At 44.8% G+C, this 27,429-nt stretch overlaps 2 protein-coding genes across 2 annotated transcripts in view; both read left to right on the forward strand.

The window, feature by feature from the left end:
• muskelin (muskelin 1) overlaps window positions 1–12,496 on the forward strand; it is a 58,819-nt gene extending 46,323 nt beyond the window's left edge. The window contains exons 21-22 of the mRNA XM_089570853.1: window positions 11,301–11,349; window positions 12,406–12,496. The gene's annotated coding sequence lies outside the window, so the exon portion shown is untranslated. The remainder of the gene's footprint in view (window positions 1–11,300; window positions 11,350–12,405) is intronic.
• Window positions 7,875–26,123, forward strand: ras (Inosine-5'-monophosphate dehydrogenase ras). Its single transcript, XM_089570856.1, has 14 exons — window positions 7,875–8,064; window positions 11,301–11,349; window positions 12,406–12,507; window positions 13,060–13,134; window positions 14,313–14,519; window positions 15,694–15,781; window positions 16,799–16,998; window positions 18,333–18,423; window positions 19,126–19,221; window positions 19,396–19,539; window positions 19,647–19,800; window positions 21,326–21,469; window positions 23,364–23,447; window positions 25,367–26,123. Exons 1-14 carry the CDS (start codon window positions 7,985–7,987, stop codon window positions 25,386–25,388), a joined length of 1,536 nt encoding a protein of 511 aa, XP_089426982.1. The 5' UTR covers window positions 7,875–7,984; the 3' UTR covers window positions 25,389–26,123.
• Window positions 26,124–27,429: the final 1,306 nt, after the last annotated feature.

The following is a 27,429-nucleotide window of genomic DNA, read 5'->3' on the forward strand; positions in this document are numbered from 1 at the left end:
GTTAGCCTCCACGTTTCTGCCCCATAGGTGAGTACCAGTAAGATACAAGTGCTGTAAACTTTTCTCTTCTCCTACTACTACCGCTACTACTACTATTACTCTCTGGCGCCGCCGCGGTGGCTCAGTGGCTATGGTGCTCGGCTGCTGGCCCGAAAGACGCGGGTTCGATCCCGGCCGCGGCGGTTGAATTTCTTTGGAGGAGAAATTCGAGGCCCGTGTACTGTGCGATGTCAGTGCACGTTAAAGAACCCCAGGTGGTCGAAATTTCCGGAGCCCTCCACTACGGCGTCTCTCATAGCCTTAGTCGCTTTGGGACGTTAAACTCCATAAACCAACCAACCAACTACTATTACTTACTTGTATACTTGTTGTATACTACTTGTGCGCCAGGAAACAAAGGAGAATATATGGTTTCTTCTAAGCTGAGTGCATCAAGCCGTCATAGTCGTGCTGCAAACAGTACACGTGTTGTGCGACGTCAGTGACGTTAAATATCGCCAGGTGTCGAAATCATTCCAAAACCCCCTCCACTACGGCGCCTCTTTCCCTCTTTCTTCGTTAATCCCACATTCCCTTCCCTCACGGCGCGGTTTGATGTTCACCGAGAAGTGACAGTTACTGCGCCATTTCCTCCCCCCCCCCACCCCCCCCCACCCCCCCCCCCCCAAAAAAAAAAAACCGCAAACATTACACGACTTATTTCGCCCCGCCGCGGTGGCTCAGTGGTTACGGCGCTCGGCTGCTGACCCGAAAGACGCGTGTTCAATCCCGGCCGCGGCGGCTGAATTTCGATGAAGGCGAAATTCCAGAGGCCCGTGTACTGTGCGATGTCAGTGCACGTTAAAGAACCCCAGGTGGTCGAAATTTCCGGAGCCCTCCACTACGGCGTCTCTCATAGCCTTAGTCGCTTTGGGACGTTAAACCCCAATCAACCAATAAACCAAACGACTTATTTCGTTGCACCTTCGCTTGCAAAACACCACCCATGCGATACTTTTTAAGGCCGATTCACACGACGGTCCGTTCGCCCGCGGCCCGCGCACTACGTGTTCATGCGTCACAGGCGCGCTGTCGGCCCGCTGCCTGGTCAGCGCACCTCTCAATGTGCTGACGCATGAACACGTGATGCGCGGGCCGCGGGCGAACGGACCGTCGTGTGAATCGGCTTTTATCACACGATGAACGGAGAAAGTAACGGAGCTGTCGCGACAATTCAAACGACGTCGCCTGTATTAGATTAGTCGCGTTTGCTGATGTCTCGCAATAACTCGCTTGTCGGATGGTCACGGAGGAAGCAGATAAAAAAAAAAGTGATGATGAGCACCTTTTTAATCGAAGATCGAGCCATCCACCCTGATTCACAGGATCCTCGCACGATTCGACCTCGTTGTGCAATTGTGTTTTTCACCGACAGACGACGACGAGCCAGGCAGAGGTGTTGCATTGCAGCCGCGAGCGATTCTAGCGAGCCAGTGGCGCGCACAGGAGAAAACGAACACCCGGAAGAACTTGTACGGTGAGAAAAAGCTCACAAAGCAACAACACGGTTACTGCACCTCGTGATACAAGAACAGCAGCAGCACAGTCTCCGGTGTCTTCACCGTGTACCTGTTTTCTTTTCACATATCGTGTTCAGGGCCGACCGCCGCATCCCCCCCCCCCCCCCCCCCCCCCCCGCCTACTGCACCCTTTAAGAGTTACCCCTCCCCCACACTTGCAAGCAGGCTTCGGTCCGTGGCGTAGTTCTGTAACAAACTCTGTAGCGGACGCTCATCTCCTTCGCTTTTACTTTCGTCTTTATAAGCGTTCTGTAGTGGTCGTCTGTCTGCTGCAGTACTGCACTGTTTTCTGCTGTGTTAACCATCCCCGTCAGTATTGATTGTTCGAAGCTGCATTTAGTTCTATTGCTCTACCGGGCCCGATGGGTCCCGAAGAGGAAGCAGTTGTTTTTGTGTGTACAGGGGCCATTAATGGGCTGGCTTAATCGTCTTATGCCGTAATTGTTCGTGCACCATCGAGCGTACTTCCTCCCTATTCTCAAGCTTCCTTCGTTGAAGCTCTTGTTGTTGCGGTGCGTTCACTTTGTTTGTTTGTTTGTTTTTCCTTCCTCTAGCTGTTTATATATTATGCCATATCAATAAAACCTTCGGAACGTGAACTGACGCCAACTATATTGGTCGTCTGCATTTAAAAGCGGTCCCATGTTAGAAAGGTCCGTGATTTTTGATACAGTGTTGGATATTGTTTGCCACGTCGATTTTCCGATTCGTGTGCTGGCCAATTTCGAGGGCTAAAAATTCGCCCTTTGATTTCCTTCTGCCAATTCTGGGGCCGTGATATAAAGAATAAATTCCCTCTGCACATTTTTTTTTCTTTTTCTCTACACCTCTCGTTATTGGCCTAGGCAAAGACCGTGTATCCTATCATCGTGAAGGACCACTATATTTATGGCGGATCATAAGAACAAAAAAATAGACTCCGAAGGAGAAACTTCGTTTCGTTCTATCGGCTCCGCTTGAACAACGCTGGGTGGTTTATAGTGAAAGAAAGCATGGTGCGAGTTTGATCGTGACCGATGTGGTATTGGAGAAACAGCGCATGCGCAGACGATTACACCTCGCCTGGTGACCACCTGCGTACGCGCTGCTGGTGCACTGTGCTGCCGCTAACAGCTAGCGTGGCGCTGTTGTCGCAAGTGTGCAAGCCGACAGCGAGTGGGGGTCCCTGCCGCCAAAAGGGAAGCACGGTTCGTGCACGTAATACTGTCGACCGTTGCTTTTCCCTCCCGTATAGTGGCCGTGGATAGGAGGAGGATGGGGCCTTTCCGAAGGAGCCGCTCCTTCGGCGCGGCCGCCACGCGTTCTCTCGCGATTAGATAAGCGGCGTCGGGTGACGCGTGACGCGCTCGAGGCTTCGGCTCTGGCGACCGATAACGGACGATACGAGAAGCCATGCCGAGCCTGTAGTTTTTTTTTTAGCTTTGTCATGCCGGCCACGGAGGCGTGCCGGCATCGCGGGGCGACCTTTTCTGCAATGTGAATATCTCTTATGTACAGCTGGTTGCCACTTGGGGGCAAAAGTTTACGTACCACGGCGGCTATACGTAAAGAAGCAGATAATAAGATAATAGAAGAAATAATAACGATAGAGATGATTACAATAAATTTCCTCCCTACCTGTCTAGAGGCGCGAAGCCCGAGTTCATTTGGCTGTTTCGCGAACACTGCAGAGAGATTTCAATTCCAGGCTTGAGGGTTGGTCGGAAAAGAATTTATTTTTTTTTCTAACTTTTCAGTACTTGAACGCCTTGTTGTAAGCAGTGGTGTCCGCACAAGGTCAGGCGGCTGAAAAGGTCGGTGTAAGCGGCGCTTTGCTAAAAGCGGGAACGTGGCGTATGCCTTATGTATCTGCTAACTGCGAACTAATACTGCGAATAAAGCGGTATATTTGCGAACTATATATGGCTCCGCGGAAAGAGCATATATATATATATATATATATATATATATATATATATATATATATATATATATATATATATATATATCCATGTGCGCCTATCTCCATCATCGGAGCAGCATCCCATAGGCGTATGCAGTTCGGTTTTACCTGCAGACGCAACTGGAGATCGCTAACTCTCACCCCCCCCCCCCCCCTCTTTCCATTTTTTTCTTCTTTCCTCTTTCCAACCACAGTCGTCATGTTACCGTCTGTCACCAGCGGCGTTGCACTGTCGTGCGGCGACTGTATTTTTTTATATGTATAGATTTTTTTTGCCGCTCCCGCGGGAACAATGCGCTGCTGGATGGCGTATACGGGTAGTTCGATCCTCGTAGCAACCATCGTTTTGAGGTATGTAGTCGAGGCCGTGGAAACCAACTGCTCATTGGCTATTTTGTGCACAGTTCGAGGTGCTAACGCTGGGTATACCAGAGACTGCAGCATTTTAGGACTTCTATTGCTCCCTTCCCTTTTTGCGCCGCCGTGGCAGACATTTTCTATAAATTGAATGTGTTATTGCCTCATGTTGAATGCAGGGTGTTTCACCTAAGACTTTACACAATTAAAAAAAATAGTCTTTTTGAGTTATAAGAACGCTTTTTCGGCATAGCATTGTCAGTGCATGGTGTAGTACATCAGGATACAGTTAAGACGAGCTAACTAGTAGGCTAGTTAACTATTATTGGATAGTTAACTTTTTAACAATTACTATTAGTCTCCTTAATAACTGAGAGGCATGTAGCCGACCTTAAATAATATCCATATCAGTTTTTAGGATTTCGAAAACGCGGTTACCTTCGGTACTGTGGCAGAACAAATATTGGCTACATCGCGCCAAAATACACGCGCTTTCGAGAAGCTTGCAGGCAAAGCAACCTCTCCAGTGCAAGCAACTCGTCGGAATAGCCAAAATTTGTTAGGCCACAGCGCCGAGGGTAACAGCATTTTCGAAATTCTGATAACTCATGTGGATATTACTTACGGCGGGCTATAGGCCTCTCAATAATTAGGGAGCCTAAGAGTAGTAGTTAAAAAGTTAACTATTCAATATCAGTTAACCTGCCTGCTAGTTTGCACGCCTTAGCTGTATTCTGATGTACTACACCGCTAACAATGATAAGCCAAAAGAACCACTCTTCTAACTCAAAAAGCCTATTTTTAAAAATTGTGTAGTCTTAAGTGAAACACCCTATGCGTGTGTGCGTGCGTGTGTTGTGCGTGTGTGCTTGTGTGTGTGCGTGTGCGTGTGCGCGCGCGCGCACCTGATACACGTTCATCTGCGTGTAATTTGGCAATAAGGACACAGTATGCATTTAAGATGGCATTTGACTTATATTTCACGTGAATCTGAGAAGCTGCGGAGCGTCTTTGAACAGTGATGCTCCATTCGGGCAGTTTTCTCTTTTTCAGGGAATTTTCAATCTCAAACTGGGGCTAAAGGGAATCCTGATCAGTTTCAATTCACGAAATTTTAAGATTTAGCATGGAATCAAGGTTTCTTTTTTTTTTGGTAAAATATATTTTCGCTCTAAGATAAAGGTCACGGCCAGTGGAAAGCGCAAATACGGCTCTAATCGCAGAAAAAAAAAAAAATAGGAAGAGTGCGGCGTATAATTGATTCCAGTGCGTAAATTCTTTCCTTACGATCCCCTTCGAGCCATTCTCAAATACGACATTTTGTACCACTGCTACTTGGCAAAGATTTCACGCGCCCTCTCTGGGCAAGCCTTCTCATTGGACGTGTACAAGTGACGTGGGTGGAATGAGGCGCGGCGAGGGGCAGCCCTGAGCTGTTTGTTTATTTCTTTTTTTTAGTTTTCTGGCGCATCGGCGTGTTTGAGTTGAGAAGGAGAGAAGGAGCATCATTTCAGTCGCCCTAATATTCGGTGTTAATAGAGACATTTAGAACAGGGGACCCATTCAGTTAGGGGGATAACGGAATAGCGGGGAGCCTGTTCTAAAAGTATATTGAAGCTAGCTGTACAAATTTTGCGGTTCAATAATTTAGGAGCACAAGACGGGACGAGAAGAGAGACGACAAGAGCGCTTGTTGTCGTCTCTCTTCTTCTCGTCCCGTCTTGTGCTGCTAAATTCTTGGAATGCAAAACTAACTAGCCTAACTTCATGCATTGACGAAATTTTGCGGTACTGTTACGAGTAATGGATTACCGACCACTCGTGCGCTTTTCCTAACCTCAGTAAATAAAGAAAGTCTGGAACTTTAATGGCGGCGTGATCACCGATGTTATCCGACGATAAAAAAAATAATCGTGAAATTCTGTATAACTACCTTTTTCGTATTTCCTGGTCACATATATTACAGCATAAATAGTCAGCCCTTTTGCATCACTAACTTATTGTAAACAAGCGTTTCATCTACATAGTTTACAAGTGGATCGCCCGACTGTGACGTCATTCGAGGACGATAGGAAGCTTAGTTAAATTTGTGACGCGTGACATTTTGCAGAACTCGATGTTCTCATTTGACGCTCCGTCGAAACGCAAAAGCGGCTTGTCCTATACAAGGAGAAACCTTGACGGTATATAGGCAGTGCGATCACTGCGATCAGGACGCTGGAGGTCCATGCTGCCTAAGTCAAACTACTTACAATAACGGACTCTCGCTGTTGTCGCATGGCCGCCGAATGCGGCATCGATAAGCGGCTTTTGCACTTCCATTGCTTCTAACCTGTTGGACCGAAATTAGACTGAAAAGTTAATACCACACAATCCTGCCGGCCAACCTCCCCGACGCGCTCACATGCGCTGCCGGTAGTGGCTGAAGGTTAACGCACGCTTCGCTTTCGGCGTCCTTGTCTTATCGGAGCAGCCATCGATGGCGTCGAAACGTGGCCTCGAAGCAAAGGACGAAGGCTGCCAGATGAGCGAAGCCTACGCCTTGCTCACCTTCCGTACACTGCTGAGAAGTCAGTGCTGCTGCCGTAAGCAGTCGTAAGCCTGTCGCAATCAAGGCCTAGGCCTAGTGCACTGACGCTGCTACTGTTTTGCTGATTGTTTGCAGTTCATTTGAGTGAGCAAATGTAGTTATACGATTCAGGGATGCGTGCACGCATTCTCAGTGCACCAGGCGGATTTAAAGTCACTGAATTCAGTTTGGCGCGAAACTTCAGCGTTTGCACGTTTTTGCCTCCGCCGGTTTAACAATCAGCGGCCGTAGTGCTTTTGACAGCGTCGTATAAACGAACGGCGGTAATAAACCTATTCAAGTGCACGCGGGTGAACTCCGCCACCAGGCAATGTCGCCCAGCAGTTATCTACAGACGGGAAAGCAGACGAGACGTCTGTAGCAGTTATCGTGTCTGTCGAGCGCAGAAGACGGGAGAGTACGTGTAGTTGCAATAGCACGGTTGGCCTCGGCGCGAACAGCATTCGTGTTCGCGCTAGGCCGTCCGGCGGCTACATGCCCCTCATCAAAATTCTTGGCGAGTGCGCATTGCCTTCGAAAGAATGCGCGAGAGAGGGAGAAGCCGCCTGAGCCAGGAGCTTCCTTTCCACGGATAGATTATATTAAATTAAAAGAAAAAGGGGAGGGGGAGGGGGATGTGCGCGCTGGCATGCAGCGGTCAGCACCCATAGGTAAACCGGTAGCATTTTCGTGGTGTGAGCGAACAATTAATGTTTCTTTCAGCAGTGCGCTCATGAAGAGGTTATACAGTGTGCTTCATATTCGCAATTAACTTGTTCGGTTTTATCGCGAAAGGTAAATTGAGTCGTGGCGTGTCATAGGAACTCGTTTAAAAAACAAGCACACACAAAAACATCAGTTTGGTACTTTTGGTTGCAGTGATCCACGCCTAATGGGTTAGCTCAGGGCACGGCAGGCGGCCAGAATTATATACAAACATACTTCCCTAACGTTTAACAACGTTTTGTCGCATTACAAGTACGGAGTGCGGTGTTTGCAATCGGTCATTGCGCAGAACTGAGTAGCGGTGAGAGTGGCCTTTTTAATTACCCGCGCCAGGCTCAGTATGCGCACTGCTTATTCCTCATTTGCCAGTTCGAACATGCTTCTCATTCGAGAAGCGAAGCATCTGCGTCGGCAGCGTCAGTTTCGCTTTTAGGAAATGTGTGAAAGAAAAACACGGTGTACAGAGAAAGCCTGTTTCAATAGTACCGAGAAGTGTGTCGTTAAATTGGTGACTTTTACCGCTTTTATATAATGCAATTAAGCGGTCCGGTTGGCGTTAATTACATAAACGCGCAAGTCACTTCTCGCTGAGAGTGTGACGTCAATCCGTAAGCCAATCGCGCTGCCGTCGCCCGTTAGCGAGGCTTCCACGCGTTGTCCATGCCCTCACCTCAATGAGGCAACGGTGGCGCCATCGCAAGAGGGGGCTATGGTTGGCTGCTGCCGCTTCCCGCGAGAGGGAATGCAGGCACATGTGCGTTTTCAAGACGTGCTTGGGCCGATAAGCTCACTTGGGTTTGGGACATTCAGGCGTTGACATCGTCAGTGACCATGTCGGAGAAGACGACGTTTCACGAGGATGGCCTCACCGCCCAGCAGCTAATTGGATCCGGCGACGGGCTCACCTACAAGTACGTCTCATCTCCGACATAAACACCACTTTGGACTGTGTTCAGCCTTTCCTTCCTACCCCCGATTTTAGCGCGTGATTATTTTTCTTTTGCGCCACTTTGTTTCCTTGTCCGGAGTACCTTCACTTGGCGCGAGCAGGTCCGTCGTAGTCAACCCAGGTTACCGCCACTGAGCCTTCTGGGCCACTCCGCATCTTCACGCGGTTGCCATGCGTCAGCACGCTTAGGAGAGCAAAACAACAACAATTTGCTCTATGGTAGATCTAGCTTTATAATCAAAAGAAAAAAAAAATTTCGTTTATTAGTTTAGAAAATAGCGAGAGCGCCGCGTACGTGCGGACAGCCTTACCAGTTGCGTATTGCATGAAAACGTTCCTGAGCCGGGTGTAGTTGCTTACTTACTGGCGCGTTGTTTCTTCTCATTTTTTCGCTACGCTTCGCGGCTTGTTTGCCGCGCCGGGTAAGGTCTTTGAACTTGACCTGAGACGATAAAATCCGCTGTGCTGGATCCTGCTTTTCCAGTATGCCGCGTTAGCAATCTCCCGATTTCAACTGTCGCGTCCCGCGCCGCTTTCCCATTTGATAGATGAACAGGCAGCTCGCAGCTTTTGTGTTGGCCTTTCGACGACCTGTTAACAAGCTGTGGCGCGCGATATGTTTCGTGCGCGGAACGTGATTCCGGCAGTCGTATAAAGATGCGAGCTGCCATCCTCCTCCAACAGCTGTTGACTGGTAGCAGTGTAAATAGGCTTTCAGCTACTGTCGTGCGGCACACTGGGAGAGTGTGAGCGGCGCGTGTTTATGGCAAGAAGTCGGTTAGAATGCTGTCGCAAAGTTAATGTCACTGCCGCGAGCAGTGGTTAATTCGTTTCGTGAGTGCATCATCGATGGACAATGTAGCGATGCAGGTTAGTTTCGTTAAACAAAATGCAGTTTAAAAAGTACTGGCGAGTGCCGAATTTCGTCAGCGCGGATATTTTCGAAATCTGCTTCGGATCCAGTGAGGTGGTGCGTTGAAGATGCCTAATGCGGCAGATTCTTTTCAAGATAGTACCTTACTATCAACACCAAACGTAAAAAGTCCTGAAGTATCTATATCTAGCATTATAATTTTTTTATAAATTATTACATTTGAAGCTTTCTTTTTAATTCATTTTATCCATGGCAATCACTTTGTGCTCAAATTGTTCGCCACACTTCTAATCTGAAGTGACGCAACTCACTTTGCTCAAGGGCTGTGTATGCTCATCGTGAGAAATGGGTTAATGTGGGTTATCTTGCCAATTTTGCCGCGAGTTACACAAAAGTGATGCCTGTAATTGAATAAGTGAAGAAAACAGGCTTGTGCAAAAGTGTGCAGAAGTAAAGTTAGCGTTAGTGGCAGGCAGGGTACCTAGGGTTTCTTGGCAATGCATGGCTTCCAAGACATGGTTGTGCATATAGTTCACTATAGTTGTGCAGTATGCACATTACTAGAGGGCATAGTTCAGTAAGTGTACTGCATGTTTTCTTAGGCTAGAATGAACCACTTTGTTACGATGTGGAAGCAAATATCACTTGCAGATTATCACAGCATAGACCATTTTAGTGTTTGTTGACACAACTGCCTGAAAAGCACTGGGCTGTTAAGTAATTTTTTTTTGCTGTACTCTAGTATAGAACCTCAGTATGTACAGTTGGCAGCAAAACTTTACAGGTTATTGGCATGCAGAAAAAAAATTATCTTAGCGCATCGACACAAGCCAGTCACCTGAAATTCCTGGAAGTTGTATAATATTTACGGGATTTAACGTTCCACAGTGACTCAGGCTATGAGAGATGCTGTAGTGGAGGGCTCCAGATAATCTTTCTTTTTCACACTGCCGCTCTGTGCATGCGTGCCTCTCTTCGTCCAGCCTGGTTGAAAACTGTCAGCATCTACTCAACATGCTATGGACTGTCCGCTTTCGCTTCTGAACCAGTTTTGCTTGAGACTAGTGCTCCCCAACCGCTTTTCTTCTCCAGAATATTGACTCTTCACTACGTGTCGCAGCCTTTATGGTCCCGTTTACAGCCCCCTCGGTACGTGGCATGTGCATGGTTTTCAACCAGTTTTCGCCCACTCCCCAGAGGGCACAACATCTTGTGAAAAAGGCAAATTTCCATCACATGGAGTTCTTTAATGCACACTAACATCGCACAGCACATGAGTCTCTAGCATTTCTCGTCCATCAAAATGTGACCCCCGCGCCCGAGATCTGAGGAGACATGTATCTTACATCTTCTGGTACCAATATCATACGACCGAGTCACCATGCAACACTCCCATAAACTTTTGCTGCTCCCATAAACTGCCGTTTCAATAAACAGACTTGCCATTAACTTTTGCTGCTGACTGTACATGCTGGTCGGTCATTTGCTCTTTAAGACAAACTGTTGCATGTATCAAGTTGCTGATCTACAAAGCCTGTTGTTGAAAGGAAAGCCTGAGAACTTTTTAACCAAATACATAATTTTTCAGCGCTTAAGACCTGCTGAGCATGTCTAATGAGACCAGGTGCATAAAGTATTCAAACAGCCTTGGAAAGGCTGAACTAAATCCCTTAATCCCTTGTTTCTGTTTAGTGCCCTTTTTTTTTACTTTGCATCCTTGTGACTTCAGTGCACGTAGCCCATCCTTGAAGTGTATCATGGGGCCAGAGAAGCAAGGGCTTTCCTTTGACGTCACATTTGCATTATTACTGAGCGCTGCTCTTATTCCCCGTTGTATGACATCAGGTCCAAGTGGTCTTGAAAAAACAATGTCCCTCATTCTTTTAGTTCCGTGTGGAAACTTGCGAAATTTTAAGCTTAGTAGCTGCATAGAAAAAGTAGTACAAGATTCAATATTTAATTTTAATTTCACACCTGCTTGTGGCCCGTGCTGGCTGTATGCATCGAGAAGTGACATGGTCTATAAAGAGCGGCACTGGGGGTCCAGCAAGTGGGTAGCATTTCATGCGAGCAGTGAAACCCTCTTCTATGCTCTTGGCTGCAGGTTCAGTGTCTTGAATTTCACGCACTTTAATGAACTTTTCCTCGATAACTTGAAACACCTGTGGTATATCCAACTTCATCAAAGATTGCCGAGCAGGTACCTTGAGTTATTTTCATGTTTATGCCAGCTTTTGGTTATAAGGGCTTGCAGGCAGGCATACATGTCTGCAGCTTAGCCGACACAAGCCTCTGATGCACTTCCTTCATTATTTTTATCGCAGTGACTTCCTCATCCTTCCCGGCTACATCGATTTCAACGCTGACGATGTTGTAAGTGCTTGTTTAGTTTTGTGGCGATTTTTTACCTTGTAAAATGCTAGCAATGGTTTGCTGCACTACCAGCACCCAGCAGCACTAGCCTGCTGACACCCTGTCTACCTACTAGTGTTAATATTGCATTGTTGCATATTTGAACCCGTATATCAATAATGCATGCAAGTAGATCGCTTCATGTTGTGTAGCTGGAAGGATCTTTATTTGCGTTGGGTACTGGTTAGATTGCCCGGCATTTTATGCAGATTTCTTATTAACATTGGAAACGTGAATGTGAAAGGCAGCCCGGGTCAGTATACTGCATTTCACTCTTCACTTATGGCCTGGAAGAAACTGCTACAGCAGAGAATGCTCCCTTCTGATGTGCCCGAAATTTTGCGTGCACACTTTTTTTTTTTAGTTATGTTAGCAGTTCGGTTATACGTTGCCCAGGATAAGTTTGTGAACAATATTAGAAATTTTTTGGAAAGTCTCTGCAATATTTTGCATACACATTGTGTGTAACTGTAAAACACAACATTTTGCAGTGGACTTTTGTTAAACATCAAGTTTGTTGAGACTGACACTTCAATCCCGTCGACCTCAGATATATTAGAAAGGATGTATTAAAGGCGGAGTTTGAACTCATTTTCTATCTCCTTAAGGTCGAAACTTTTGGGAAGCTACCATACTATGTATAGTTTTACAACTATGCAAATGTTGCAACGGCTATGCTTAATAGTCGGTGCAGCATTTAACATTCTAAGATATTAGGTTTCGACATAAGAAGTGCTTGTCGCTGGTACAGTGACTCTATATGAATGCAAGAACTTGTTTGTAAGAGCAAGGCTCTTTCGGTGGTCTAAGATTTATTCAGTTGTTTGTAACATTTTCGAAAAAGGTAGCAACAAACTTTATGAAGAATAAAGTTGTGCTGACTCATTATCAGTTGAAACAATATTAAGCATCTTTCAATCGAGAAAGCATTGAAGTACTTCTTATAGACCAGATAAACACTGAGATAGCTGTTGCTATGCTTTAAAGTCTGATGTCTGTTTCTTCTTTCATACACAGGACCTTACTTCCAAACTCACCAAGAAGATCACCCTACAAGCCCCGCTGGTTTCGTCGCCAATGGACACAGTCACAGAGGCTCAGATGGCCATTGCCATGGCGGTACGTAGTTGATCATATTGCCACATAGTGGTGAAGCATTGGAATTCAGCTGGACACAAATGACCAACTTGTTGCATTTTCTGTGCTTGCTCGAACATTGTTTAGTTCTCTTATTGAACTGATATCAAATCAGCTTTCATAGAGGGAGGTAATCTTCATAGTTATGTTTGTGAAATGCATGTACATTGAGGCTACACTACAATCTGTAATGGCATGATAAAACAGCTTCACATCCTTCTCTTTAGTAGCCTTTATGTAGGCTTTGTGCCTTTGGTGTAGTATGTACTGCAACAAGCGCAAGTGTGTGTCGCAGTTCCAGTTTTTTTTTTAAAGCTGCCATAAGCTTTGTCGTTGACCTTGTGAAGGTTTTGAGAAATTTGTGACGGTATTTTCAACTTTCGTGTCTTTGAATTTCGTCTTTCAGCACCTGTAACAGTTTGCTTACCAGTTTTGACTTCACTGAAGGTTCCTTTAAATGAAAGCAATGCACACTGGGATGGTGCATGTTTTGTATGCATTTGTTAACCAGCTTTTAATGGTGTGTCTCTGCAGCTCTGTGGAGGCATTGGCATCATCCACCACAACTGCACCCCTGAACACCAAGCCAGCGAGGTGAACAAAGTGAAGGTGCGCATCTGCTTCTCACTTGTAGTGTTTGCATGTGTTATGTTACCCTCGGTTAATGCCGCTTTGAATATGATTGAAATTAAGGTCTAAATTTAAGCTTTTTAAGTAGGGACTTCTTAAGGGAGGACGCTGCTTTGAAATCTAAAAAAGGAAATGGCCAAAAAAATTGATTTTTTGATAATTGTTGTATCCGCTTGTATGACTCATTTTTTTGTGCTGTCCCAAAGTTTTATTGCTGAAATTGATTGGGATGTACTGTGAAAAAATTTTCGTGAACTGAGGTGGCTGGGCATTGCAGGGAAGCGTTAGGACAATGGGTGTTTTTCTTCGTTACAGTTTCCTGCCTAGATACTTACCTTGCAGTGCACATTGCTTCATGACTGTTGTATCTGTTTTTGACGCCATTTGTTTTGTTGCACTTCTAGGACCACAGTGCAAGTCAAGGCATTCTTTCTATTTCAAATTTGTCAATTTTTATATTTCTTGTATGAAATTTTTTTCGCTCCGGATGTGTCAACGGATAGTGCATCGTAAAAGTTGAAACAAAAATTTGTGCTTTGCAGAGAAAAAATATTCTAAAATGTCTTGACCTAGCACGGCAATAGAAATGCAATGAATGCTGAACCAACCATGTGCCGCATTTTCTCCTCTCCAGCCTTTTCACAAAATTCAGAGGAAATATATGTAGTACAAAACAATTTTATGGAGATATGGCTCTGAAATTTTATGAGGGTGGTCGTAAAGCTATTCCTAACATGCTCAAAAAATTTCATTTAAAGGACGTATGTCCCCCTTTAAGCAGGCAGTCTGATTATGGCTTCAACAGCTTACTGATGTTCTCGGGCTCTGACTGGAATGCTTTTTCATCAGACAGAAAACTTTCACTGAGAGTTCATAAAATTGCTTTCTTTTGAAATGAGAAGTATTGAAAAAAAAAAAAAACGATAAAAATATCCATTTTTTGCATGTTTATGTAATGCTGCTGCTTGAAGATTGTTGCAGTTTTGCTCAGCTGTCCCATCTTTTTTTCTCCTTAATATGACTCAGTCATAATGGAATTGACTGTGTACAGTGGAATTATTTTGCTAGTCAACAAAGGCCAGAGTTTTACTGATGCCTGAAAAAAAAATATTCTTATGTGCTTCAAATGCTCACTGCTCGACCAAAATCTCTTCCAGAAATACAAGCACGGTTTCATCCACGACCCAGTTGTGCTTAGCCCGGACAACTGTGTAGCCGACGTGTTTGAAGTGAAGAAGACGCATGGTTTTGCCGGCGTTCCCATTACCGACACTGGCAAGCTTGGTGGCAAGCTTGTGGGCATGGTCACTTCCAGGGACATCGACTTCATCCCTCCCGAAGACCACAACAAGCCCCTGTCAGAGGTTTGACCTCTCCCTTTCATGGTGTGCTTGGTCCACAAATATCTGAAAAAGGCCACGTATATCATGTGCCTTGTGCTAGAGTACCAACGTCACTTTATGCATCTCGTTCAGCCAATAACGGCCATTTTGGCGTGCTCCTTGGCTGTGTGAGCATAGCGTGCAGATTTCTGTTGATAAATTGCTTACTTGGAAGACACGAGCGTGCATTCTTTTTTTTTTTAGGCCTTTTTTTTTAGTAGCCTGCTCATTAACTTCAGCAGTAGTGTAGTTTTCCTTTCATTGCTGAGTAGCACCATGTCAGCAAATTTCTTCGTTGAGAAGTCATAGAGGTAGGAATTGCACATTTTGCAGTGCATAATTTCAGCAGTGTCAGAAAGTGATAAATGGCTGACCGCATGTTGTCTGTCTTCCAGTCGAAGGCATCTGTGACTGTAGCAAGCGCATAGGCATGTGGTGAGGCAATGATCGCTGCTACTCATTGTGATTTTAATTGAAAACACCAACAAGGCATTCTGCTCTTGCCGATGAACTTGTAGGAACTATTTAGAGTAGTTTCACGAGCTTGCATTTGCGACCACAATCCGGTCATGGGTGCGTTTGATACCTTTGATATAAGTGGTACGTGGCACAGGACTGTACGGAAGGTCCTTAAAAAGCTGTGCTTGTTAATGGTACTAGATGAGTTTCAGCTGTGGTTGAAAAAGTAATTTGGCTGTGCACGTTAGGACCAACTACTATTGTTTGACACAAGCCATAGACACGTAGTCAACCTCAGTGCCATTTGGAATGCTCCTTAGTTGCTCAAACCTGACAGATTTTCTGTGTTCCCAATACCTCGGGGAATGAAAGCAGTGTGAACAAGTTAGAAATGCAACTGTACGAGGTCTTTCACATATCAGAGTGCTCAAATTCAGATTTCTAAATTTTTGAAAGCCTACCACGAGAACTGAAAAGGCAGCTGTTGCTTTTTTATTAATGTCGTTTTGTTGCCAGTAGTGTAGGTTTCTGCCCTCCATGTTGTAACGAATGAAATCTAAAGTGACGTCTGGATGAGTAATGTGGCTACAGCGTGCTACCTACAGTGACTTGTATAAACTGCTTGGCTTTGTGAGAGGTGAGAGTAGGGCACGCTTTGCCTCATAATTACCGTTGCTCTCCACTTGACTGTGCCCAGGTGATGACAAAGCTGAAGGACCTGGTTGTGGCTCCATCCAAGGTCACCCTGGCTGAAGCCAACTCCCTCCTCCAGAAGAGCAAGAAAGGTGACTTGAAATGCTAGGCTCTCCCATCATCGCTCATCACGGGAGCTCCCTTTGGCCTGCTTGCTTTCCCACCTCGTTTCTCTGTGCTCTGTCAGTTGTGCAACTGTGCTGGCTTTCGTGGTTCCCTAGGGCATCTCCATTTTCATCTACGGTAAGAGCCAGAGCGGAACTGCTGTTAGTGAAGTCATACTTATACTATACCGCTAATAAGCTGACCTCATAAGAGCACTGAATTTGTCAGATCTGTTTGGAATGATTAGATTAGAGTTTTAATACTGATTACGAAAGCCCTTGACTGGCCTTTCTTTAAATGGATGTCTGTCTTGGGCATCATAGGGCCCACACTTGTATGTTTCCTTGGCATGCAACATGCTTCGTGCTACAAAAAATGTGTCTGTAGCTGCTACTATGTCATTCAAGGTATTATTTCAATGTAAAGCTGCAAGGTTACTGAAGTATTCTGATTGTGGTGCAGCCCAGATTTCTCAGAAATATCATTCGGTGACTCATCTTTGTCTTCCTCACTTGGTTGTCCCAACATTTTTATTTCCTAGAGGCAGCAGCTGTTTTGTACATTTACTTGGAGATGTGCACACCGAGAAAACGAGTGTGTAGTTGCTTTAGTGGGGAGCCTTTTGTTAATTTTCAGCTTTTGTTTATCTGGGCTTATAAACAGCGAAGTACAATAGACTTGTTCATTCGATGATTTGGACAGACGCTTCAGTTCCATTAACGTCAAGTCCATTGGAAGCGCTCTGTTTAATTCAAAGAAAGTTTCGGTCCCCTTTGTATTCAAATTATCGAGAGTTGACAGTAGCATCAAGCGGCTTTTGTGAGAACCGCTTCCTATTCACATTCAGGAGCAGCGCACTCTGCGTACTAATGTTAAAACGTTACTACTGCATGCCTTGCTTCTATGCTTAGTTTAAGTCTTTCAATGCGAACCCACATTACTGTGTGATTGTGGCACAGTGGGTCACGCATTTTCTCCCCGCTTCTTTTTTTTTCTTTGGACAGGCAAGCTTCCACTGGTGAACCAGGAGGGAGAGCTGGTGTCGCTGATCGCACGCACAGACTTGAAGAAGAGCCGCAACTACCCGCTGGCCTCCAAGGACGAGAACAAGCAGCTGCTGGTGGGTGCCGCCATTGGCACCCGGGAAACCGACAAGCCCCGCCTCGACCTCCTCGTTCAAGCTGGTGTTGACGTCGTCGTGCTGGTTGGTCTCTCTCACACTTGTGTGGCTGCACGCATGATCTTTATGCTGGCACAGGAATGCAATCCACTCGTGGGGGGCATTTCCTGAAGAGTGAAGGCAAGTCAGTGGCTGACTATGCTTTCGATCTGTCTTAAAAGTGCTCACAGCAGTGCACATATGAGGTGCATGTAAGTTATGAACACGCACGTGCGATATTGGGCTTGAGGCCTATCGCTGGTACCACTGGCATTGCTGGCCACGTTATCTGGGATGCACGATCAATTGGTGTTGCTTCGTAAAGCAGGGAGAAAACATAATTGGGATTTGACCACCAGTTTACACAATAGTGATGCTTTACTTTCACTGAACTCACATGGCATGAATTATCAGCAAAATATGATGCTGACCCGTTTAAGCCAACTTGAACTTCCTCAGCATTGAACCTAAAGGCAAATAGAAACCATGCAGCTAAACTCAAAGAAAGACCTTAAGACCAGTGCTTGCTCGTTTGAGAAATGGAAAAAATAATGGCGTGGGCCTAACTAAACCACCAAGTTCTACAGTTGATACTATGAACATGTCCCACCAGATGGCCAAAGACAGCAGTGTGACTGAACCAAGTGAGACAATGCATGTTTGAGAAAGTTGTCTGAAAAATGGTTACAAATACTTGAAACAACTTTGAATGTTCCATTTTTGCGTTCCTTGCCAACTCAACACTAAACCGCATTGCTTGTGGTGTGCCGCACACAAGTTGCTCATTCATTTTACACATGTGGAGTGATTTCATTTGCTCTCATTTGTATATTGGTTGGCTGCATCATCGAATTCCAACCTCTGCTTCTATTTCATGCAGGCTTTCATATCTTAACACTTTCGTAGTTTGACACACCAAATTCAAAGACCACTGCTGGATTGTGCTGAGGCTTGATTAATAAGGCCTTGTGACCATAACTAAGACACCTCAAGCTGTATGTGAGCTTATGAGAATGAGACGTCAGGTATTACTGAAGCCGGCAGTTTGGTGGTATAGATGGTGCGTGATCCTACATACTGCTTTGAGGGAGCTGTTAGTGGTAGACAGTCAGTGTGACCTCAGTCATTAATTTAAAATGTACATTAAGAGCAGAGGAGACTCATCAAATGCATCTAATGTTGTAGCTAAAATTTGGGCAGTTATTTATTTCAACTACCACAAATCCTTGTTTAATACCACATGAACTAGCTAAAAAGAAATGTTTCAGAAGCCTATAACTGTCCATAAGTTGCCTCTTATTTTACAGTTTTTCTTTAAATGAATATCTGTTGTGCCAAACTGGAAACTTGACATTGTTTCATGGACATTGTTGTTGCAGGATTCTTCACAAGGGAACTCCATCTACCAGATCTCTATGGTGAAGTACATCAAGAACAAGTACCCAAACCTGCAAATCATTGGTGGAAATGGTAGGCCTCTTTTTGTCATCTTGTAAACACCAGGAACAGTCTTTTCACTGTGATTTTATGCCTTTTTCGTGTGGGCCACTCACATCTCGCACATACCATTTCATATTCACAAAGAAAAATTATAAAGTGACCATTACAAAGGACTAGTCACCATGCAGCATATTTTAATTTTTGTGGAAGTTACTGTCAAGGTGTCAAGGCTTGAGGAAAAGCATTTTTCTCAAGTCTATCAACCTTTCCACTCGAGCTTGCTCCTTGGAGAATGCCCTTGCAAACCCCTCATTTGCTTTTAAGCTTTTTAAAGGATGGACATTTTATGCAAATCATTTTATTCACAATGTTTTAAATGTTTAACAAGAAACTTGCTTGTTTCTTACGCACCATAAAACCGTACATCAATTTCCTTTTTTTCTTATTATTAGTGGCATTGTGTGATTGACTTGTAGGCGGAATAACGTACAGTTGTAGACTACTACAACTCTTGGGGTTTCTTTGTATTTAGTGTTGTTCATCGCATTTTGTAACATACATGCTTGGTTTATGAAGCAACTTAAGGGCTTCTTTATCTTGTTTGCAACAAAAAAAAAAAAACGGGGTTTGTGGCATTAGTAAAACCTTTGTGCACAGACTCTGAAAAGTAGCCCCTCTTGGCTCTTTGTTCTTTTTTTTTTCTGCTTGCTGATCTCTTTGTTTTCCGTGCAGTTGTCACATCCGCTCAGGCGAAGAACCTCATTGATGCCGGAGTTGATGGACTTCGTGTTGGCATGGGTTCGGGCTCCATCTGCATCACCCAGGAAGGTGTGCTTCTGTGTCCTTTCGTGTTGTTCTTGAGTGTAAAACCGTTTGGCTATGTCTTAGCGTTTTAGCGAAGGTGACTTAAGGGCTCTGGTGTCTGCAGTTCCTAGAGGCCCAGCTTTTAATAATTGCAGGTGCATAAAATTCGTACTTGAAGCGTGAACTGTCTTCTTGCAGTGATGGCGTGTGGAAGGCCACAGGCTACGGCAGTGTACAAGGTGGCTGAGTACGCCAGGAGGTTCGGGGTGCCCATTGTTGCCGACGGTGGTGTCAGCTCCGTGGGGCACATCATCAAAGCCTTGGCCCTCGGTGCCTCCACTGGTATGTTTGCGGTGCCCAACGAGGGAACGATTTCCACTGTCACTCACTTGACTGCAGCCGATCAGCTTGCTTGCCCGGGTGCTGAATGAGGGACGCGTTTGTTGCAGTGATGATGGGTTCCATGCTGGCGGGCACAACTGAGTCTCCCGGCGAGTACTTCTTCTCCAACGGGGTGCGCCTCAAGAAGTACCGTGGCATGGGCTCCCTCGATGCGATGGACAGCGGCAAGGACAGTGGCAGCCTCAACCGTTACCACCAAACGTCAGTGCTCAGCCACCCTTCATTCTGCTGTTGCTTGCTACAATTCCAGTGCACAATTTGTTCATCCTGGGGCTTGTGGCTTACGCTCAGGCAGCATTCGCCGAAAACTGCTCTCGTGGTGCGGCAAAATGCGAAATCACGTGTATCCCAAGATTTCAGAATTAGCGCGCTCCACTACAGCATGCCTCATATATAGGAGCGGCGGCAGCGCAGTGAGAACCTCACCGTAAATGGCGCACTTGTGCACCAAATATGAATTAGACTCTTCATCCCGAGGAACACGCAGTAGAACACACGAGATGTAAAGTCCTCCATTTCATTGGATTAAAGGTCAGCAGACACCTTAACCGTCCGCAGCATCACTCGTGTCGTGTGTTAACAGCTGTAATCCACTGCGAGTGCACCAAGAGCTTGGTGATTATTCGAGAATCATTAGCGCAGCCCACTTGAAATAGAAAGGGCATGCAAAACCATGCAGTAATGGCAGTAGCAGCTGCTGTAAATTGTTAAGAAGGTGGTTGAGGTATGGGGATGCCAGTTTTTGAGGTACTTTTCTTCATTTCACTTTTACCAGACCTTCAGTTCACTTGGTCTCATTCCTCGTACTGCATTCTTGTACATTTTTCCCCTGTTTCGTGCTCACAAACGCAACCCTCGCATTACAATCGTGGTAGTGCTACATTCAGGTAAATACGCCGATTCTATGAACTAAGAGAGGGTTCCAATGCGTTATTCTGCTTGGGTAAATGATTTTTGGTGATTTGATTTGAGTGTAGAAAATATTTGGTGGCAATATTGGTGTCATGAGGCCGTGGTGAAAAGTGAAAAACTCGATAGCTTTTAGGTTTTGCCGTATATCAAAACTGCTAGAGAATTTTTATGTATTGAAGCTGGACCTGGGCATGCTGTAGTAGAATTATCAGTAAAGAGTGCTTGCATTGCATTTGAGTAAATGCAGTATTGTCTGATGACTTGCAATTTTGTGTAGGTTGATGTTGCAGTTTTCTTTGGCTGTGGCCAAGCATGGATCATTGGGTGCAGGTCTTTCGTTGTGGCTCTTCTTTTTTTTTTTTTTTCTACAAAATTGGTTCATTTTGAACCTCACTCCTGCTGTTTCATGGTGTGTAGGTGTATGTGTGCCACTCTTAAGATTGCATGCCACGCCGCGGTGGCTCATTGGTTACGGCTCTCAGCTGCTGACCCGAAAGGTGCGGGTTCGATCCCGGCTGCGGCGACTGAATTTCGATGAAGGCGAAATTCTAGAGGCCCATGTGTTGTGCGATGTCAGTGCACGTTTAAGAACCCCAGGTGGTCAAAATTTCCGGAGCCCTTCACTACGGTGTCTCTCATAGCCTGAGTTGCTTCGGGACGTTAAACCCCAACAAGCAAGCAAGCTTAAGATTGCATGCTCTTAGTTGATGATGTAATTTTGGCATCAAACAATGTGTCATTTAGCCAGCTTTATATTATGCTGACAAGGCATAATGTGAAGCTTCTTTCTTTCTTTTTTTTCTTTTCTCTGCAGCGAGCAGGATAAGGTCCGGGTAGCCCAAGGCGTGACGGGCACCATTGTGGACAAAGGATCAATCCACCGTTACGTGCCATACATCATCACTGGCGTCAGGTTCGGCCTCCAGGACATTGGCGCCCGCAGCCTAGATGTGCTCAAGTAAGTTTGTTGCCTTTAGGAGGGAGACCCTCTGACAGTTAAGGGAGGGGAACTGATGTACATCACAAAGACTAGAGTATTTTTAAATTTTTGTTAAACACTGGTCTTGAAATAAACATTTTTATTATTAAAGATGTCTTACTGAAATTAGGTGCACATATGCGCTTCTTCTTCCTGTTTTCAAAAATGTAATTAGTTTCAATATGTCTCAATTAGTTCCCATATATTAGGAAAATAACTGAAGCCTAATTAGTTACATTTTTATGAGTCGTTAAGACACTTTCTTTATGTATTTTTTGGTTTCAATTGAATGGGGGCTGTAGCCAAAGGCCTGCCACTGGAGCTATGCTAATTATATTGTTGTTGAAGTCTGTCATCATATAAAATTTTAAGTTTTGACCAAGCACCATAATTATGAACTTAGTGTGTTGATCCCGAATGTGCCATTTCTCTAAAATCGAAATTTTTGCATTTTTTGATGATTTCAAGACTAGAGTCTCCACTTAAATTTCACTTGGTGTGCGATTATTTTATTGGTTTTGCCATTAAAAGTCGAAGGAACATATATATTGCAGGAACATACCTCGAGTGCTCACTGCACAGGCAGCAAGCAATCTGACAGCACCTCGGTTTTTTACCAATTTTTTAAGCTTACTTCTTCGAATGAATTCAACATTGTGGCCATTCTTTTTGCGTCCGGCTTCTAGATGATCATATTTGTCAGCGATATGCATGACTCATTATTCATTGAGATGCAAATGCCGTTTGGCTCTCCAGATGGGTCTTGGACAATATATAACAACTGAAAGGCCTACTTTACCATGGGAAAACACTTCCTCGGTGGCTTGATAACTTTAATCCATATATGCCGAAACTTCAGAAATCTGGAAAAATTGAAATATATTTCGATTTTAAAATGTTTATTTCACTTCACAGTTCAGAATCATTCTTTTATTACTGGAAATATTTTTCTCAGTGCCGACTTTTGAGCCACCCTAAGATGTTGGATACTGCACAGAGAGAGAGAGAGAAAAGGATGGAAAGGCAGGGAGGTTAACCAGGCGATGCCCAGTTGGCTACCCTACACTTGGGGAGGGGAACAAAGGGGAAAAAAGGAAAAAGAGCGGCAAGGAAATGAGTCTTCTAAGTGTCCAGCGACCACTATGTCACAGGGACAAAGGGCGCGCGCTGAATACTTAAACATTATAGGCGGGAATGCAACCCCGAGTCCGTTAGGAAATTCAGGAGCGCTTTCACCGCTTTCCGTTGTCTGGAAGGTTGTGTCCAAGGCCCCAGAGCATTAGACTCTGTTTAAGGACGCGAGTCCAAGCGGAGCAGAGAAGCTACTAGGCAACTGCGCTCTCGATCAAAACGAGGGCAGTCACAGAGGAGGTGGCTGATACTGCACAGATTTGCTACCTGTTAAAGCTTCAAGCATTTGATGCCTATTTTAAAATCTCATTTCTCATCACACGCAGTGGTTTTCTTATGACAATGCGCAAAAATTTTTCTTGCAGAATTAGTGTAGTCGATCGAGTTGAATATCAGAAATAGCGTTCGGAGAAGACTGGCGGATCTTTCTGAACACATACAATGCACAAAACTGAACACACACTACACAACCCTTGCACAGGAAAAGTTTAGGCCCTCTTGAACCTATGCTAGGGTGCATGCTTTAACACCGTAAAGGTTTTAGAGTTACTATGCAAAAACGAGGTGTCCTACAGGTAGGACGCCAGGCGTATATGGGATAATGCCTATGCACAATTTCAGTTAGGTGTGCTTCGAATATACTTCTGTGCTCATGTTTTGCTGCTCATTGCACATCTTCAAAGAACATTCAGGCTGTTGCTCCAGGGGGATTCTAACGTGGCACTCCTAATTTTTGTTGCAGGACAAACATGTACTCAGGTGACATCAAGTTTGAGAAGAGATCTGTCTCTGCTCAGGCTGAGGGTGGAGTGCATGGCTTGTACTCGTAAGTGGTTCTCGTCCTTTCTTACCGAGCTTCTTTAAACTCACGGGTGTACTAAACATGGAGTGCTTCTATCTGTCGTTGCTAGAATTTTTCTTTGGAGTGTGTCCAAAGTTGTGTCAAACCTGGCTGCGGACATTGTGACCTCGACTGCTTTGTAAAGATCTAATTTTGTTACCGGTTACAGCTAGCAAAATAACTCCATGCTGTTATGAGCGTAGAACTGATTTCCATCATTAGTGTGTTCACCGGCGAAGCTAGCGTAAAAGATGGCCAGGTGAGAACGCCGTCGTACCGATTGCCGCGGGTCGCACATCAAGAGTCCGAGCTGTCAGGAAAACCATCATCGCAGGCAGTATAATGCGCCGGATTGCATCGTTAAACTCGCGTGTCTCCACTTTGATTCTGATTTGGAATACTGTGGGGTGATGACAGGTGACGAGAGGTCTGCCAATAAAGTGCTCCACTTGCCTTTTTCATTCTAGATGGTTTTCATCGGCCGTCGTATGAGATGAGATGTGCATAATATTGAGTCCTATTATCATTGTCTACATTGTTCAGTATATTATCTCTGTAGAGGCTCCTCCGGGCCTGAGTAGTCTCATGAATGGGGCACGCATAATCGAGGTTCCACTGCAGTTCGTAGTAGCCATACCAGAATTTGTTTATTGTGGGGGTAATTTACTCATTAGCATCCACCAGAAAAATGAAAGCTGTGCCTCTGTGTGTCTGTAGCTGTCTACATATGAAAGGTATCTATATTGCAGAAAATTGTCTACATATTGCAGATAAATATCTTGGCCCAGGGCTCGATCCTGGGACCACTGCCTGCCCGGGCTAGTTGCTCTACTAGATAAGCTAAATCACGACAGTATGTACATGGCACAGCGAAGTCATATTGATCTGCTTGATTTTGGAATAGCGTTTTACCCATGTGTTTAGGGGAATCTCCCAAGTTAGTCAGTGCTACATTGAAGGGAATGGTAATGAGTAGTTGCTCTTTGGAATGAAATCTACTGCGCCTTGGAGATTCCCACAAAACATGTTGCACTAGAAGTATTCAAGTTGCTGTGAGCCCTCATCTAGACTGTTTCTCAATAAAAAATAGCTGGTAGTAATGTTTCTTTGTTCTCAATTCTCACAATGTCAAAAGGGTGGCCAACAAGTTCGGAGTGGATGTTGTGTTTACAGCTCCTTTGAAATTGTCCCGCCTGTGCGCCATGACCAGCAGGTGCCAGGGTAAGAGAGCAATGAAGAACAAATGTGTCACGAAACACCAAACACAGTTTGTGCCCTGCACTGTTGGTGTGGTGTATAAGGTTCCACTCAGCTGTGGGTCTGTGTACGTAGGCCAGACAGGGTGCTGTCTCAATGACAGGCTCAGAGAGCATGCCAATTCATTGGGCTCAAATGGAGGCTCGAACCTGTCATTGCATTGCCTTAAATGCAAACACTATGTAGACAGGAACAAGAAGAAGGAACAGCAGTGCCGCCCTCTCCTCTGTTCTATGGTTATTGGGAGAGCTTCCGATAGGGTGGCCCGGGAAATTGTAGAGGCTCGAGAGATATCTAGTACGGCAGGCTGCGTGAGTAAAGCATCGATAGCCCTTCTCAAAGAAAGAGCTTGATTTTCTTCGTGACCGATAACCCGCTTTCATGTTGCTACTTTCTGGGCATTTCTGCGGAGTTTGAATTGTCTTGTGCCTATCACAGATGTTATTTTTGCTGTACCATTGTGCTCCCACACGTGTTGCACTGGCTATCGTAAGCTGGCGCCCTTTCTGCTTTTTAAGGCGATGTATCGTTTCCGAAAAATACAGTTGCAAGTTTGTGCTCGTGTGTGTGTACGTGTTTCTCCCTTTCGTCTTGTGTTATTCTGCGCAAAGTTTTCTTGAATATGTCTCAATTTTGCCTCCGTCCAGGTTTGAGAAGAAACTCTTCTGAGAAGACGGGCGTGCCTCGCTCAAAGGCAACAAGTCCTCCAACGCCGACAGACATTCCTGCAGGCCACCAATGTCAGGCAAAGAGAGCAGAAAACAGGAGCCGTGCCACCTGGAGAGGGAAAATTATGGATACAAGGGTCGGAACAGTGCTGAGCACATTTCTGCTGCAGCCAAGTCACATAATGCATTGCCCGGTTGATATTTTCGTTTTTTTTTTTTACTCGCCCATATGAAACGAAAAGGATCCAGTCTGTTGACTTAGTTTAGTTGTTAATGTGCTCATTTATTTTCGGCACGCTACACATGTTATATTTTGTTTACATTCCAAAGCACCTGAAGAACTGAACTCAGACGAGTTTACTGGTTTCCTTTTATGACAAGTTGTGTATAGGCAAGCGACACCGACGTACTGTGAATCGTCGCAAAAGTTTTGGAACAATCGCGCCTTTTCTGGTTGCGAAATGGAGTTAGGTCGCTGTATCGACGTTAAGCTTAGTTAAGGCTGTTTATTAAACGATAACTATATGTTGGAATTTTCATTTTTTATTTACTTGCGGGCTTTGCTGCAGTTAGATATTTCATGAAGAAAACTGTACAGTCAGCGAAGCACAGAATGTGCAAAGCACGAGGCTTGTTTTTGAGGCAGCTGGGAAGCATTCTGAAGTTGACCGCTGTACCTACTGTTTCGTTATTTTTTATATTGTGCCATCCGAATAAACTTTACAAGCAATCTGAATTTTTTTTTCCCTCTTGAATTTGCAGCTAGTAATTATGCTGCTGTGCATTTAATGAATTGGAACCTGTTGGAACTGTTCCTTTTATAACATAGTATGTTGTCCTACTCTCATGTTCAATGCATTCTTTTTTTAGAACTAAATAGCTGAGGCCTTTCCTTAGATTTGCAGTTACTCTTGCAACGTAGAACCAAGAGTGTCTAAAGGAGTGCCACATCGAAATTGCGTCAGGTTTAAAGATGTCTCTAAAAAGAATAGAGCCCAAATTCCGTGCTGTGTTTCATAAGTTGTAGTCTTTGGGATAGCTATGGAAGTTGGGCAAAAAGAGGTCTTTGGGTAAGAGTTCTGTACAATTTAGTTTACTGTTTGAGTGTTTTCATCCTGCCAGCCTCATCTAGGACATTCTGTTGCTGCAGCCACCACGTTGGCTCAGTGGTTATGGCACTCTGCTGCTGACCCGAAAGACGCGGGTTCAATCCCGGCCGCGGCAGTCAAATTTTGATGATGGCGAAATTCTAGAGGCCCATGTACTGTGCGATGTCTGTGCACGTTAAAGAACCCCAGATGGTCGAAATTTCCGGGACCCTTCAGTACGGCGACCGTCATAGCCTGAGTCACATTGGAACGTTAAACCCCTATAAACTAAACATTTTGTTGCAGGAGTTCATTTCTGGAAGACTATTTACTCCCTTAATTGCTGGCAGAAGTCGTCCGTCGTACCAAAGTAATAAAGGTATGAAACTTTGCTGAGAGCAGGCTTTATTGGCACCTTAATTTTTGTTGTTCATATACAAGCCTGCCCTGTTTTTCCATATTTGAATTCAGTTATATGCTTTAAAGATGACTTGTACAACCCTGCCTTTCAGTATGGTGTGCATGGGTGTGCTCGCTCAGTGCCGGCTAATTGCATTTGCAGTGAGGTGGAGCAGCATGTTACCCTGCTTGATGCTTGCTTATACTAGGGTGATTTTGTTGTGCTCCTGTTACCTAGCTGAGAGCTTGGTTCTCCCGTATCTCTCGTACAAGTGCTGGAAGCATAGTAAATTTTATACATTAGTGGAAGTGAGCAAGATATTTTTAATTTGCTTTTTTTCTAAGCATATGGCTGGGTAGTTGCACAATTCATACCAAACTTTACTGCTTGCAAAATCCTATTCAGCAATGGTATTTTTGCTAGCATAAGGCATGTAATCCTGTGACCATGTTAGTGCATACCCTTGCAGGTGAATATGCTGGGCATTATTGTGCTTCTAATGATCTGCGTATCATGTGTGGCTATTGGTGCATCATTGCCTCATATCATCACTC

This window comes from Amblyomma mixtum, chromosome 2, assembly GCF_055824585.1.
Source record: "Amblyomma mixtum isolate Tamu chromosome 2, ASM5582458v1, whole genome shotgun sequence".
NCBI lineage: Eukaryota > Metazoa > Arthropoda > Arachnida > Ixodida > Ixodidae > Amblyomma > Amblyomma mixtum.